Source organism: Lethenteron reissneri, chromosome 31 (genome assembly GCF_015708825.2).
Source record: "Lethenteron reissneri isolate LAM-NWPU_2019-01 chromosome 31, ASM1570882v1, whole genome shotgun sequence".
NCBI lineage: Eukaryota > Metazoa > Chordata > Hyperoartia > Petromyzontiformes > Petromyzontidae > Lethenteron > Lethenteron reissneri.
In genome coordinates this window covers 6,405,822-6,422,493 of record NC_083809.1, presented here as the reverse complement: position 1 = coordinate 6,422,493, position 16,672 = coordinate 6,405,822, and the positions used below count along the sequence as shown (strand labels likewise).

The 16,672-nt window shown below is 49.1% G+C and overlaps 1 protein-coding gene across 1 annotated transcript in view; it reads left to right on the top strand.

Moving 5' to 3' along the window:
- The window catches only part of LOC133349727 (zinc finger E-box-binding homeobox 2-like), a 98,500-nt gene that overhangs the window by 48,420 nt on the left and 33,408 nt on the right, over positions 1–16,672 (top strand). The window contains exon 2 of the mRNA XM_061563422.1: positions 13,454–13,783. Coding sequence (XP_061419406.1) covers positions 13,454–13,783 — 330 coding nt within the window. The remainder of the gene's footprint in view (positions 1–13,453; positions 13,784–16,672) is intronic.

Below are 16,672 nucleotides of genomic sequence, written 5' to 3'. Positions count from 1 at the left end.
CGTCGGTGAGGAGCGGGGGGAGGGGGGGGTAGAGGGGAGTGGGGGGGTGGAGGAGGGGAGTGGGGGGGGGGTAGAGGAGGGGAGTGGGGGGGGGTAGAGGAGGGGGTGGGGGGGTAGAGGAGGGGAGTGGGGGGGGGTAGAGGAGGGGAGTGGGGGGGGTGGAGGAGGGGAGTGGGGGGGGTAGAGGAGGGGAGTGAGAGGGTAGAGGAGGGGAGTGGGGGGGGTAGAGGAGGGGAGTGGGGGGGGGGTAGAGGAGGGGAGGGGGGGGGTAGAGGAGGGGAGTGGGGGGGGTAGAGAAGGGGAGTGGGGGGGGGGTAGAGGGGAGTGGGGGGGTAGAGGAGGGGGGTGGGGGGGTAAAGGAGGGGAGTGGGGGGGGGGTAGTAGAGGGGAGTGGGGGGGTAGAGGAGGGGAGTGGGGGGGGGGGTAGAGGAGGGGAGTGGGGGGAGGTAGAGGAGGGGAGTGGGGGGGGTAGAGGAGGGGAGTGGGGGGGTAGAGGAGGGGAGTGGGGGGGGGTAGAGGGGAGTGGGGGGGGGTAGTAGAGGGGAGTGGGGGGGTAGAGGAGGAGAGTGGGGGGGTGGAGGAGGAGGAAAGTGGGGGGGTAGAGGAGGGGAGTGGGGGGTGGAGGAGGAAAGTGGGGGGGTAGAGGAGGGGAGTGGGGGGGAGGAGGAAAGTGGGGGGGTAGAGGAGGGGAGTGGGGGGGGGGTAGAGGAGGGGAGTGGGGGGGGCGGTGGGGTCACGTGCCCCAGCACTTTATTTTCTCGAATGAAGTCGAGAGCCCATTTCGCAAATCGAGCACCAGTTGGAAATGCGATACGAAAAACTTGACACAACAACGCGATAACAACAACAACGCGATAACAACAACAACAACGCAACATGCCTGCTGCCCACTCTCAAGTCTGCTCAATCGAGAGCGAGGACAGCTCACAACGCAGGTGTGCTCTTCGGTTGTGCCGCCCGCCACAGGTTGTTTGGCATGATGTCCGACGTTTCGCCCCACGTGCTGGGAGCTTCCTGAGGAACCGAGCCGACGCCCGTTAACTCAGTTCCCGAAGGAAAGTTCCCCAGCGGCGTGCGGTGGGGGGGGGGGGCGAAACGTCGGACGTCGGAAAGAGATACGCAGCGGCACGGCGACAAACCCACACGGCCAGTGAGTTTCGGGCCATTTCACTCGGGGCGTTCGCTCTCGGCGTGTCCGCCTGCCTGCCTGCCTGCGCGCGTGTGTTTCTGTGTGGTCACTCGTGTCTAAGCAACCCAACGTGGTCTTCTCTTTTACGCCTGAACGAACGGGTGCGGTCCGCGAAGGCCACAGAGGAGACATCTCTGCACTCACCCCCCCCCCCACCGCCTACACACAGAGACACCCCTAGCGAATGTCAGAGCCGCAGCTCTGTGTAGGCACACGTTCCTCTGTAAGCGTTTGGTTAATGGAAACAAAGCTCCGCTCAGCAGGAAGCCTAGATTGCTCAATGGCAGAGGCGTGCGGCGGGTGGCGGGGTAGGGGAGGAGGTGGTAGTGGTGGGGGGCTGGGAGAAGGTGGTGGAGGGGGAGACGTGTGGGGGGGGGGGGGTTATGGACAAATGTGCGGAGCGTTTGCAAGCAAATTGTGCAAAATTAGCGGCGAATGCAATCCGGAGGCGCAGCCGCGGCGAAACATGTGGTCCTGAGTTGGGACGTATTAGTCTTAAGCGGGTCCATATGAAACGCAAATGATTTTTTTCCAGCAAGCATTTGCAATTTGCTGACGGCGTCTGCTGCTCGCGAGTTATTGCGCTGGTGTTCAAATCATCGTAAGTTTCAAAATTTCATTTGCTCTCCTTAAGTAGACGAGAGAAAGGGCCGCATTGTTTACCGCCCGACGAGTTTCCCGACGACCGCATGGGTGGTAGTGGTGGTGGAGCGGCCCCGGCTCACTAGATGGGGCCATCTGTTTTCGCGTACGGGGGATGTTTGAGTCCCCCGAAATGAAAGCCGCCGAAGCCGCCCATTAGCGTCCGACGAATTGTCCTTTAAGCGGACGAAACCGCTCTCCCAAAGTGTGCGCTTGAACAAACAACAACGAAAAGGTGGTCTGCCCGCCGAGAGCCGCTATTGCCGTAGTACCCTGTCCACATTTGAAGTCACCCCACCATGTAATGCGGCCAAATTCAAATCGGCCCCCGATTTTCTTTGTTTGATTTTTTGGTTGCAACGGAACACGCCCGCAAGTTCCGAGCCCCAGGACGACACAAATCGTCTCTCTCGGCACATCTCAGAAGGCGAAGTTAGGTTTGAGGACTTGACACGCGCCGGTGATTGCAAGACCAGGTACTATAGACTGCCGCTGTTGCGGCAGGGGCTACGGGGTGGGATGCCGAGGGGCAATGCTGCAAAAAAAAATCAGCCGTTATACTCCGCTTCTATGTGCCCCCCCCTGCCTTCACCAAACCACCGCACTGACCCAGCGTGGTGACGTTCGGTCAAATGTCTCCCACGATCCGCACGGGCGCGAGGAGGCCCTCATCCAGCAGTGGATTGACAAAATAACTTTGAGATCGCAGCAACGCGATCGAAAGTTTGTTGCCATTTCGGCGTTAACCGATTGGCCTGAGAAATTCACGGGCTTGCTATCGGTCAGCCCGAGAAGCGGAGAGTGTGACACAGCGTCGACGATTATCGCAAGAATGTTTTCAAGCCACAATCGGCGTTTCTTTAAATAAAATAAATAAAGATCTTTATTTATATTTTCACGATGGGCGAAGAACCGTTACAAACATTTCCGACGCGAACCGATCTGTCGCGATTGGCACCCAGCCCCACCTATGTGTGCGCCATCGCTCACATTCGTCGCAAACGATCAATTTTTGTTACAATCTTTATGTTTCCCCAAGAAAAGTTCGGTTTTTTTTCATTGTGAGCGAAAATACATTTGCAAAATAATTTTGCGAAATCAAGCAGCGTGACGAGCAGTTGAGAATTTTTTTTTCAATCGCCAAATTAGTTTATAGCGTGAACCGCAATCGGTTTCAGACATCTCGGACTGTGGGCTTCCATATCAACCGAATGCCCACCCCCTCCCCTTTGACCCCTTCCCGACGGTCAGCATTGCCCGTGGACATAACAAAAACAAACGGTAGACACAACAAAATACATACGCGCACGGTGCCTGGAAATATTAATCAATAAACCGCACCAGCCGAGGGAATAATAGGCCGAGCAGGTCTGTTTGCACGGGTGGACTCAAGGTGACGAAGCAAAGTTATTTGCGGAGGGTTTTTTTTTTTTTCACGCGCCCTTCGCGACATGCTTCGAAAGAATCGGTGACAGTTCCGCAGATGAGGTTTTTTTTTTTTACGTTGCGTCGCGTAGGCGGTGTTTTATTTGGTGATGCTTGGTCAATGCCGTCGATGAACAGTTTTTAGCCTTCGTTTAGGTAGGAGAACGCGGATTAAAAAACCCCACCGGGCATACGAGGGGGTAGCACTCAGCACTGCCACCTACTGGCAGCACCTACATTTGTTCAAATTAAATGTATTTTTCTTTTAAACAAATCGTGTTCTTAAATTGGGTTAATTTCCTCGCCTCGTTAAAATACAGGCGACAGCAACACTTTTGTGGCGCCACGCCTATGTCACCCGGCATGCCGTATTTGGTCACCCGTCAAGACATAAACCAGCCTGCAGCCTGCTTAGCTTTCCGAGATATCACGAGATCCGGTGTATTTAGCGTGATATGATCGTAGGCAATTTAGTTCGAATGCACGTCATCTATTGGGATTGTGTTGTTGCCGCTTGAAGTGCCAAAATCAAACTAAATACATTCACAAATAATTATTCGACAGTGATGTATAAGATGGCACGCCAACACAGTACAATTTAGTAATGCAATTGGCTCAACGTTTGAAAAAAAACCCTCCACTCAATGTGGCAAGAGTACAATAAACCCAAGGTAATAGAAAAACTTTCAGTCTCGAGTGCCGTGGTCACTATGTCGTGGACTGACCTCCGCCTTGATATGCAAATTCCTTTGTCAAAGCGCTCTTCCCCCCCTAACCCAGCTTAAATATACGCTGCTAAGCTTGGCGGTGTTCATTCAGACGCTGTCTTTCCGACAGACCTGTTCTTCACCTGAGGACGGCTGCTTGCGTTGTGGCCGAAACGTCGTGATAATTGTATTATTTTATTATGTTTTATTTTCATTATTTTGTTATCTCCCTTCTACGTGACTTTACCGAAAGAACCAAGAAGACCTCCGCCTTTTTATGAACAGAATCAGGTGTTTTGCTAATTGGCATCGCCCCATGCAGGGACTGACCCTTGCCATAGGAACATGTAATTTCTACTATTTCTCCATGGCTGGCAATAGCAGTACAATGCAACGCTGTTGTACTGTTCCCTACCGTCTGTGGTTTCCCACATACGTACATTTTCTTTTAAGTCCATCCCCAAACACATCCCCATTGATGCAATACCAATGTTGCCTGCTTTCACATTTTTAGTTTTGGCTGCTCTCAAGATTAGCGTTACAGCGCCGTAATTGTTTGGGCGAGATGTGTTCTGGCTTTGACAAAATAGATTTAGCTCCAACTTGTGTATTGTGCAACAGTCTTGTGCGCGCCTGTTAACATCCAAATGCACAAAAACAACTGCCGCGCATATAAACGACAGCCTTCCGGCGATACTATTTTTGTAAGTAATTCGAAATAAATATTAATCGGGCATTGAACGTTTCAACTAAACTTTTTTTTTGTACTCACGAATAAAAACACGAGCGGCGTTTCAAGAATAAAACTAATCACTGCTCGGAGGTACAGTGTGTTAACACCCATTTGGCAATACTAATAACGGAACGGTGTTCTCTGTGCAACATATATAAATATTAAATATCTATAGTTTCCTTAATGGTTTTCTTTTAAAGCAAACCCCCGAAGCATGTCAGCGCGAGTTTGGTTCCCATGGTCGTAGCCAATGTGGTATAATTTGAAAGAAAAACATTTTTTTTTCTAAAGCCTCAAAAAAACGTAGATTGCCACTTGTTGCTGCGATGGGCCGGCGCGATTGGCGCAACCGCGCTCGCGGTTCGCCATGGCACACTCCTGCCCCGATCCACGCCTGCCCTCGTTCACCCGCTCAGCCACTCTCCCCGCCACCCCCCGCAACTCTCCCCAGCCAATTCCCATCCACCCCCGCATCCCACGAACGCCACAATGCCCCCCCACTCCCCCGTATCCCTAACCCATCGTCCGCCCGCTCACAAACCGACATTTATCACCCACGCCATCCATTCCCCCCACCCCCAGCCGCCGCCCCTCTCTCTCTCTGCCACCAGCCTCACTGCTCACCCCACCCCGGCTCTGCCAGTCCACCGCCCCACAGATCGTCACCTTCTCGGCCTCGACCCTGACGGCCCAACTCTTTCCTGTTCCCGATGCCCGGCCCGTATAATAACAACCCACGCGCCAAACTCGCAAAGCCACCCCATTCCAGAAGTGTTTTCACGCCGTCCAATCGTAAACGGCGCAGGGTCATTTTGACCTTCCTCTTTGTTTTGGTTAAACAAAACAAAAACACAATTTCAATAATGAGCTCCCTGGCGCAACTTTGCAAAAACGCCAGAATTTCACACCTCAGCTTGATAGAATATTCTGGAGGCAGTCAGTGGACGTGGACACAGCAGCTGCGCAGGGGGACGGCGAGGGAGGAGCCCACGGGGCTGAAGGGTCCCGGGTCCCCAGCTCGGAAGAAACTAAATTATATTTAAAAAACATTTTACCAGGTAAAGCCCCACTGAGCTATATAGCTCTTTTTCAGAAGCGGCCTGGCTATCACAAATGATAACCCGACGAAGTGGCTTATCATCAACGTGGCAATGTATAGCAGCCAAATACTCTGAAGAGGGAGAAAATTAAACAGGGATGCCCATGCCAAGCAAGCTACGCCCACTGCATGCAGAGATGTGTCAAGTCGGGTATTAGCCTGGTTGTTCACGCTGTATAAAACTAAATGTGATTATCATTATTTTAAGGGCGGGTTTTCAGTTCCAGTCTCAATGCTACAAGTTGTCACTACTGACGATGCGCTCCCCAAATTTCACCAGGCTCACTGTTCATGAACTCTTGGAAGTGCTTGCACAAAGGATAGTAACATCTCATCCTGTGTTCTTTGGAATCTGGAAAGTCTTTGATAATTCCTCAACGTTATTTTGTACGAACAAACCACAAATATTGCACCTTGTCTGTAGGATGGGCCACACGTTTGTGGCCCTCTAGCTCATCACAGGACATGCTGCCCGCTAGCATTCACCGCTCGTGAATGGTGAAATAAACCAATTAAAAATTCCTTAAAATATATTCCATCAGATGAAAAGGTGTTAACAAGGTAGGCGATAACATTGATTTTTCCTCCCCCCCCCCCCCCCCATTTTTTTTTGCAATGCTCAATTTGTAGTCCTGCCAAAATGAAACTACAAACATAATTTCTTCATGATACATCCATGTGGGTGGAGTAGTGGCACAGTGGTTAGCGCACTATGCTACGAAACCGGCAACCTAAGTTCGATTCCAGGCCACGGCCAGCATGGAAGAGTCGTCTAAATTGTCCCCCTTTGAGAGGAACTCGAGAGGAGGCCCTTCCTCCAGCAATGACATGAGCCAGTTAATTACAGGGCCGCGCCTTGTACTTTATCTCGGATGTATTTTTTTTATAAGAATTCGTTTAGCAATTAATAAAATAATGTCAAAAGTAGATTATCACCTCTCATTGTGGGACTCGATTGTAAAAAAGAATCCCATACGTAGGGATGCTTAAACCATAAATATTCAGTTAGAGCCCAACACAATCTGCAAACCCTTGCTGTGCATGTCTCACTACCTGGCAGTGTAAATCCCAAGCAAGTAAAAAAATCTATTAAAGCGCCAACTTAATGAAAGCATTGTATACGTATACTGAAAGCGAAAAAGCTAAATAGTTTCAGCACGTTTCAAGTTATATTTGTCTGGGTCTAGAGCGATGGCACAGTGGTTAGCACAAAGGCTCTATTCCCCTGGTAACGTGTGTGATTCTCAGGTGACAGCCTAACATCATTGGCAAGTGATACTTCAACCCAGAACCGTTCCTGGTACCTCTCTCTTCTTTACCAACTCATGCTGTCCAGCATGGTGAAGTATGGTGAAAACTACCCACTCACGACCGATACGGCACAGTGAGGGCTTAATTCAGCAGTGAATTTACCAAACAAACTGCAACAACAACAGCAAAAAGAGTCAGATACCACTCACCACACTGCTCTTAGCCATGGCTGGGCAATTCAAACTCAGGCCACCGGCTTCAAATATACGCTAAACCACTGTGCCACCACTTAGTAATACAAATGTATATATAAATGCAGCTGCTGTGTAGCTCCTGCAACAGGTGAGTGAGTTCGGCACTCGTCAAACTCTTGTCCAAGCTCAGCGGTTCTCATTGCCAAGCCACTCCCTTTACCAGGGCATGCCACCATGAAGTCACCGCTGGGTGTCTGGCATGAGAACATTGCTTCCCCCCCCCCCTCTTGTAATCGATGCCAGTGGCGCGATTAAAACGTGACAAATCGGGGCTTAATTTCGGACTAGATCTGATCCCGGGGGGTTAAAACGACTCGAGAAATGTTTGCTCGCTCGGCACACCAGCATATGCCTCCCACGAATCGCCGTGGCTACCGGTCTTGTTGCTAGTCTCAGCCCGGTCACTGTTGACTGCGTACAGGTTAACAAAAACGCAACGTATGGCGAACCAATTCTCCATTTCATTTGGCTAAATTCCAAGCTCTGAGAATTTAAATATCGATTTGAGTGTCATACCAATGAGCACTGCTCTCATACGCAGAGTGGGTGGGAAAGTGCTCCCCCGCCACTGTGTGGACAAGGGGTCATTCAAAGGTTTCTCAGCGGTAGCTCTGTGATATCCGCTCCCATGGGGGTCACTCCCTTAACGCGAAGGATCGCACTGCCCTCTTCAGCGATCCGAATGACGCGACGCCGACGGCGCAAACCAGCGATACAATTGCGGGAAAACTAAACAAAAAAACCGTTTGCGCATATAGAGCATCGCAACCAGCACGAAAAACACTCAAATCTATTTCATCACTCAAGCACAATTGCGATTTTCTGCGTGCTTTCTCGGGTATCACGGTGCACCTATGAATGTAAATTTTTCAGAAATCAGTTTAGCGGTTAGAGCGGCGGCGCCGCCGGGTGCCCTTATCGGAGTTTTCCGCGCCAGCGCAGTTTGCCGTCGTGCTGTTTTGATGGCGAGCGCCCCGCGAAAAAGTATTAATCAACACACACGTGCGTCCTCGTACGCACGAAGATCCCCCCATATAGCCTGTGCAGGCTGTTGGGGCAAGTGCTATTGGCGAATAGCACCTATGAAGGCCGGCACCGGCACACGAGGGAGTGGGTGGCCGGCACCACGCCCGGCCGCCTTTGTCTCCCCAGTGGCAAAGTTTACACACCGCACCAGGTACTCATTTGAGGCTGAGTCGACCTAGAGGATGCCCAATACCGGTTCAGACAATCGTCACCGGTGTTGGCCGTGAGCGGGAATCGAACTCGGGCCGCCGGATTCGTATCGCAGCGCGCTAACCGCTACGCTATTGCTCCCCTACACACGTACAAACACGCGCACACACACACACGTGTGCGCGCTCACGGGGACACCGCGAGCCAACGTCACTGACCAAACGATTGGTCACATTCTGGGAACGGCGGCATCGGTGTCGAGCGACCGTGTGTGCACTATTTTCGAGCGAGCGAAAACAAATCGCGCGTGATAGCCTGCGTCGGCAGTGGCCACACCAGCGCGGATAACAAACACACCCATAACGTACTGATAGCAATACATGACATTTTATGAAGCGCCCTTACCGCAATATACTGACGCTACGCTGTACGCCACAACGGGTGAATAAACAAAGTGCTGGCCAAGGAGGGAGAGGAAAAAGCGAATTACAATTACTCCGCATCGAAGGAGAGAGAAAAATGATCACGGACGACGTATTGGTTAAAGGCCCTTCTTCAAAGCAGAAAGAGAGGGTGAAAGAGATCAAATAAGACGTCTTTTCGCCATGATCATCATCAACCATGGTCAATCCACTGCTGGACGAAGGCCTCCCCGAATAGCAGCCACCTCGCCACGTAGCGATCCACTTCGCGACTGCGCGTGAATCATTTCCACCTCTCCCTCTCAGCGGTCGGACGCCACTTGTCACTCTCTGTGCGTGTTGATTTCGGTACGCGCGTGTACGTAACGCGCGCGCGTGTGTTTTGTGGGTTTATGTATCGCACGCACGCACGCACGTTGTACTTCTTCTTTCGCACCGTACGTAGCCAACCGCGCCAGTCGGAGGTGCGGGGAGGGGGAAACAACAACCTGAACGCACGTTGATGTGAGACTCGAGTTTTAAAATATCAAAGGCGAATGGAATCTACTGTGGCCACGAAGAGAACAATGTTTTTTGTCGACGTGCACACGGTGAAGGGTTTGTGTGCCGCGCGTCACGCGCACTGATTCCTCGTCGCCTTTCAGCGTGTCCCTCTCCGTCTGAGAGGCTTATAGCCAACACATTACATTCATCAGTGTTGTACTTATCAGGCATATATATGTGTATGTATATGCACACACATATGTGTGGGGAGCAGTAGTGTATTGGTTGGCACGCTGCGCTTTGAATCCAGAGAGCCACGTTCGAAATCCTGCTCACGACCAACACCAGTGACGATTATCTGAACCGGATCCTGGGCCTCCGCTATGTCGACTCAGCCTCAAATGAGTACCTGGTGGGGGTGTGTAAAACATCGCCACTCGGGTGACAAAAGCGGCCGGGCGTGGTGCCGGCCTGTGCAGTGCCGGGAAAACAGCACATACCCCCAAATTCTGTCAAGGCTTTACGGAGGGGATCTTTGTCATTTTTTAAATCCTTTATATTAAGTTCACTTGCTTGCTTGCTTGCGCGCTTACGACCGTGCAAATATTTCGGTCGTTTTTTAACCCACTTCCCGTGATCCAATCGAGCTGACATTTTGCACACAGACTCGTTGTGCGTGACAATTTATTTTTTTTCCAAAATTGTACACTTTTTAGGAAAAAATAAATTATATTTAATTACCAATTACTTAATGGTGGCAGGCAATCATCTGACCCATAGGTGGCAGCCATCTCAAGCCAGAGGACGAGAGGACTCTAGCCGCCACGCATATAAAGGATTTATAGTGAAAAACTTTGTTTTTACGGGTTAATTGTTTCATCGTTTGTTTATACAGGGGTCGCAATGGGCCGGGTATGCGACGGTATGCCATACCCACACTCTTCCGAGCACCAAACACATGTTTACCGACACTTTAGAGCATTTTTAAACTTCGAGCAATTGCTCCGATTTTGGAGGGGGACACTGCAGTGGACATTGACTGCTGTACCGATGAACAGGTATCCTGCCTGGACTTATACATTTTCATTTTCGACAGCTCTATATATGTGTGTATGTGTATACGTGTATATACATATATAGATATATGGCATTACTATTAAATGAATTCACACAATTCAGGGTCACGATTCGATTTTTTTGTGAGAAAAAAATAACATTGGGGTGAATATAGCGGCATCTTGTGGCTGGGGAGAGTCGTGTGAGCCCATTCTTATATCCCCAGCGGTTCAGAAATCGTTCACCGCTAACGTTAGCCCCTGACTGGCAATTTAACGCAGGTCATCAGGTTCATTTATGGCGCAGTGCGCTAACCGCTGAACCGCCACACCACACGCAGCGCGGCTTTTAATATCAATAAATGAACGCTTCCCCGATTCCCGGACGCGAGACCGTTCGACGCCGTGCATCGCCAAGTTTAAACGTCAACGCTCGTCGACGATTTCAGTCGACGCACCGCGATCGCCCCCACGGCGCATGTGCTCGTGCGAATCCGACGTCGGATCGATCACGCCGGTCGACGGAAAAAATCCCGCGTTGTTCAGCGCGGGCGACAAAATGCGCATGATCTTGTCTAGCTCACACGATTTTGGCTTTGAGTTGGGGGGCGGGGGGGGGTTCTGTGTGTCTCCGCTGCGTCGAATCAAGGTCACGGACACGTGGCGCACCCCCTGCCCACACTAAAGCGGTCCGTAGTGAGCGAGGTTCACCGAAAAATGTTCGCGGTCTCCGTTTGCGATCGTTGATGAGTGCACCGCCACACCCCAAGAAAACCGACTGTATCACCCCCCCCTCCCCCCCCCATTGTCCGCTATATTTCTCTTCCCCCCGTCCTTAATTTGGACCTCCCCTACCGCGAGGGCAATGTTTGTTAGCGTGTGGTGGATGATGGAGGTGAAGAAAACCATTATTTACACTGAATTAATGATCGTGCGGTGAGCGAGAGAGAGCGAGAGATGCAGAGGGTAGTTGCCCGTGGGCAACAGAACGAGCGGCTGACACCTCTCGGAGCCTCTGCTTCGCCTTCTGACTTGACTCTGACATCACAACTTGGGACGAAATTAGTGATTAAAGGGAAGAAGAAGAAGAAATAAATAGACGACACGAAACTAAAAACAAAGAAGTGGCTCCACATGTGAGTCAAAGATCCCACCGGATCGTAGTGGCTGAAGTGCAGCTACAGCCCACGACGGCCTTTTCAAATGTCCAAGTCCGTCGTGTTTGCGCAAGATGGCAAGCGGCGCGCAATCGGACGGTCGTGAGTTGAACTCCTGCTTGGAGGTTGACTCGGTCCATCATCCCTATGTGGTCGGTAAAATGACTACCACTTTTGTTGTTGTTGCTGTTGCCTTGATGCAGTTTTGCATGAACGACGTGATACGACAATTATTATTTTTATTTTGTGGGGAGGTCAACAGCGTTCGTCCTATCGATATACTCACCCACCATTCCGCACTCCTGCCATAGAAGTGTGGAATTTCCACTTCTGGTGGCTCACTTCTCTAAAAAGGGTGATGAGCACTTTCTGAGTGCTCATTTGAGCAAGAAATCACTTTTAACAGCAGTTACGATCAATGTAGTCAGTGCTGGCACTCCAAATCCAGTTGTCCTTAATTAGCACTCATAATTATCATAAACCTGTTCATAGGCTCATAGGACTATATGGTACGATAATATAGGATTACTATGGATAGTCGTAACCTTGTACTCTAGTGGTCGTGCCTTGGGCCAATAATCCCTACTCCAAGCCAGCCTACCAGCGTTGCAGAAAATGGAACTATGAATTTTCGCTGGCCGAACAACGCCGTTTTGCTATCGATGCCATTCAGTGGAGATAGGCGTCGACTCCATCCTCATGAATTGCTCGTGGGAGACTCTTAGGCCAAGATCCAAAAATGTGGACTCGTGTTACCAAGGCTTAAGATCCCTTTGTGTTGGGTATTATTGGAAGTGGTGGAAAAGGTTAAAAAAAAAGGGTGCAGCCCTGCAATTGCTTGCTCAAGCCACTACTGTCAGAATAAAACTCCCCTCTTAGAGGGGAGCTTTAGAGGGCCTTTCTTTTACCTACTCTTCCACGCGAGGCAAGATGTCTTGGAAGAGGTAAGAGTGACCCACACTTGACCCCACCGCACTCGGCCTGCCAGTCAGCCAACGGCAAGTGCACCCATTTATGCTGCTGGGTAGACAGAGGCGGTGGAGATTCAGGAAAACTTGCATCATTGTTTCAACTGCCGCGTCCAGTGTGCTAACCATAACACCATGGCAGCATTCACACGGTTGCAAAAAATACTATAATTCAAGTTGGCAGGAGGAAGTTTAATTCTTTGCATACTTGGCTGACTTGTGCACACAAGAGATTTACTTTTTGTTGTTGTTGTGGAAAGGTAATTTCCACTAATAATTGGAACACACACAAAAAAACCCAGGGCAACATTGTTTTTTTTTAAACCCCCCCCAAAAAAACTATATTCTACCAATATTTGTTGATTTTTTCCAAAAAAATGTGTTGGAAAAGCTGGCGTTTTCCACCAACAAAGTAACGGAGCCCTTCTTGAATGAAGTCCGTCAACGTTTGTGACACGTCACTCTCAGCCGCGTCCCTTTTTTCCCAGAATACCGAGCCACCTCGTCGGCCGGTCAGTGCTTGAGAACAGAAAGTGGCTGAACGCATCGGTTTGCGAGCATTACGTATCGAAAAATAAGTGAAGCCAACACTGTCATGCAGTGAAATTATCTGTCACGAAATATGCATTTAGTTGACATAACTGTATGGATGTATAATGCCATTAAAAAAACTAATAAACAAAAAACCTACACGCATTCTCATTGCATCCAATGGAAGTGACTTTAATTAACACGAGGTTTTGTTTGAGATGTTGGGTCATTTTTGACGGCTAAAGGAGAACAAACCCAGCGGAAAAATACGTGTCCTACCTTTGTGTTGCACGCCACGTTCGAGATAAATCGACGCCTTACGCTTTTAAAACGTGTTTTTTTTGTCGTCATTATTTCACAGCAATGATGCATTTCGAAAACGGGACCGGCGGTCCTCTTCCTCGGCAGTCAGTCGAGGAGGAGGTGGGGGAGGAGGAGGAGGATGAGGAAAACCGAATCTCCGCCCAAGGACTGGACTGCTTATTCCAGGATCCGCTCGACAGGCAGTCCAGCCCTGACCTTACAGGTGGCGAGAGCCCCACGGGCGAGATGCAGGACAACGGATGCGACGGGGAGGAGGAGGAGGAAGACGACGACGACTGTGGGGACGACCACGAAGCCAGCGAAAAGGAAGGCAGCTACTCAGCCTGGGCGGAGGCAGCGAAAGAGTTAATATCCCCAACGGAGCCTGGTAAGACATCCTTAATTGGCTGTGTAATTAATGTAATGGTGCACGCTTTTCAAAACACTGCTTAATACTTGCTGGGGGGGGGGAAAAAATTACATTCTATATATAATCATCTATTATCTCCATCTCTAACACATGGACCTGATATAACACCATAATGATGTGTTGTTAAACTTTCCTCCTTGTCACTCACTGGTACGCCACTTCCAGTGTTTCGAGTGCCGTTGTTAATGCCTCGCGCACATTGTTAAAGATACATATTAACAAAAATTGCTTGGTCATAATTAATGTAATGTTCTATAAATGAATTTTAAGGCTTTAAATTAAGTTGATTTAGGGGGATTGTTTTCCTTTATTTTGTCCAATTACGTTCAAAGTGACACGTTCGGAATAACGTGCGTTAAATGGAAAAAAAAACTTCTCATAATTTGCACGAGGTTTAACCCGAGAAGGGCCTGGCTCCTCAAAAATACCAATCTTTTCTCAGCACGTTTTGCATTTTTTTCTTTATTTCTTTATCCGCACCATCGGCGTCCGCCAATTCCACCGTTTGCTCCCGATGTACCGTCTATAACCGGTGGCGAGCCACCACCGCCCTGCGCCATGACCCAGTGTGAGCCCTGCAAAATCCGCACCGGCACAAATTTTTGAAGGGCTACCCCCCCTCCCCTCCACCCACTCCCGCTCCCACCGCTTACCACGGCTCCAGCCTGTGGTCTCGCTTATGGAAGATTGTATCGGGCGCCGTCTCCTATATTTAAAGCAACACGTCCGACTAAACTTTTTTTTTACAGTTAGCCACCAACGCAGACGCAGGGGCAGGGGGCCCATCAGCACCGTGTTGTGTAACAGTGCCCAGTGTTCACGAGGCCGGTTAAGCCGTGGGTTTAAAGGAGAACGCCGTGGAGGGGAGCTTTGGTGCGTGGACCGGCCCCCCTCTCTCTCTCACTGCGTGAAGTCTCTTCACCTCGTGGGGGGCAGGTGGACGCGACTCAAATAGCGGTAATGGGCCAAAAGCTGCAGGTGTACAAAAATGTCGTGCCGCGTCGGATTATTGTTGATAAACCTTGTCTTAAAAATGTATAAGAATGCGAACGTTTAAGACGGTGTGAGCCGAGCATTTGACAGTTACTGTTGTGTGTTGTTTTTCAATGATTATCTGAGCATCTGGCAAGCTTACGTTTTGGGCAAAGTAGCAGAAGCGATGTATTACTTAGAATAAACCATTTTATTTCTGTCACACAGACGCGTAATTATTTTAGATTTTTTTTTGTATCTGCCTACCACACACGTATTTACTTGGCATGTAAATGATGTGTCGATTCATAGATTGAAAACCTGTATTACTTTATTTAAATTTTCGCGTCATGTTATGAGACCAACGTACCCGATTGGAACCGTTGTGGATCACGTTAAGGAATTTGTACTTTACCAGCTAAGCTCACTGATCTCTGTACAGCTCTTTTTCAGAAGCGACCTGGCCACAAATGATAGCTCAACGAAGTGACCCATCACGCGGCACCACTCGTTGAACTAAACTATTTGTCTTCTTGGTTCTTTCGGTAAAGTCACGTAGAAGGAAAATAATAAAATAATAAAAATAAAACGTAATAAAATAATTCTCACGACGTTTCGGCCACAACGCAAGCAGACGTCTTCAGGTGGAGTCTGACTCTGCCTTCTCGACAGACCTGTTCTCCACCTGAAGACGGCTGCTTGCGTTGTGGCCGAAACCTCGTGACAATTATTTTATTATGTTTTATTTTTATCATTTTATTATTTTCCTTCTACGTGACTTTACCGAAAGAACCAAGAAGATGAATCCCTGCAGTCACGAAAGAAGCTTTAAATCGAAATATAAACTATTTGTATTACCCATGGATATGGATACCATAGAGCTACATCTGGAACACCCCTTTCAATTGCCTTCAAAGTCCACGCAGCAGAGGGCAGCATTTCTTACGTGATTTGAAAGTGTGTGGCTCAGATGTCAGCCAGCGACCCACTGACATTAATATCAAGCGGATTCTTCAGTGTAGCGAGTTGATCGTCTCGGCCCAATCAGCAGTGATTGAAAAATAAAAATAAACCGTCGTGTTAAGCTTGGTTTTGAACTTAATTTTCGCTAAATCTCAGCCCTGAAACTTAAACATTCTTTGCGAGGCATCGCAAAGGTTTCAGTCCTCGTGTGGATAGAGAAATCTATCGGAGTGACCTCAGAAATAGTTATGTGATGTCATCGTCTGGGGCATTCTCTGACACAAGGTGATGCATTGCTAGCTGCAGAGTTTTCCCGAATGGAATTTTATTTCTCGAATGCGAGCATAATTAGAATAAAATTAAGACAATCGCAACAAGGATCTCAAACGAAGTCTTACTTCACCAATAGACGCATCAAATCGCCCGTGTGAGAATCGACTCTTTATGATTCGTAACAATTTAAACGCAGACGTTACATTGAAGACAATAGCACGGATACAACACAGATACAGATGATACAGGACACACAACAAACAATATAAACAAGATGGAAAAAAAACGAGATTATTGAGTCAAATCGGCAGTCTGAACCATGCCGAGTTTGGAGGGGAGGGGGGCGAAGAGGAAGGGGAGAGGAGGGAGAGATGGTGAATCATTATATGCCTAATGTCTACACTGTATCACGGAGCGCATATGTATCGGTGTACACGTTCTGTCTCTGTCAAGCCGATAGAATTCCTTGTAAAGCATCGGTTTTGCAAACAGCGTGCGTACAAGGAATGGCCTTTCCCCAGTTTTGTACACTCTTTGTAACGTAACAAATGCCGATAAGTTACACATCTGGAAATGCTGGGGCCAGACCACTTGCACACAATAGCCCATTCTTGCAAATTAGGCCACATGTAATTAATT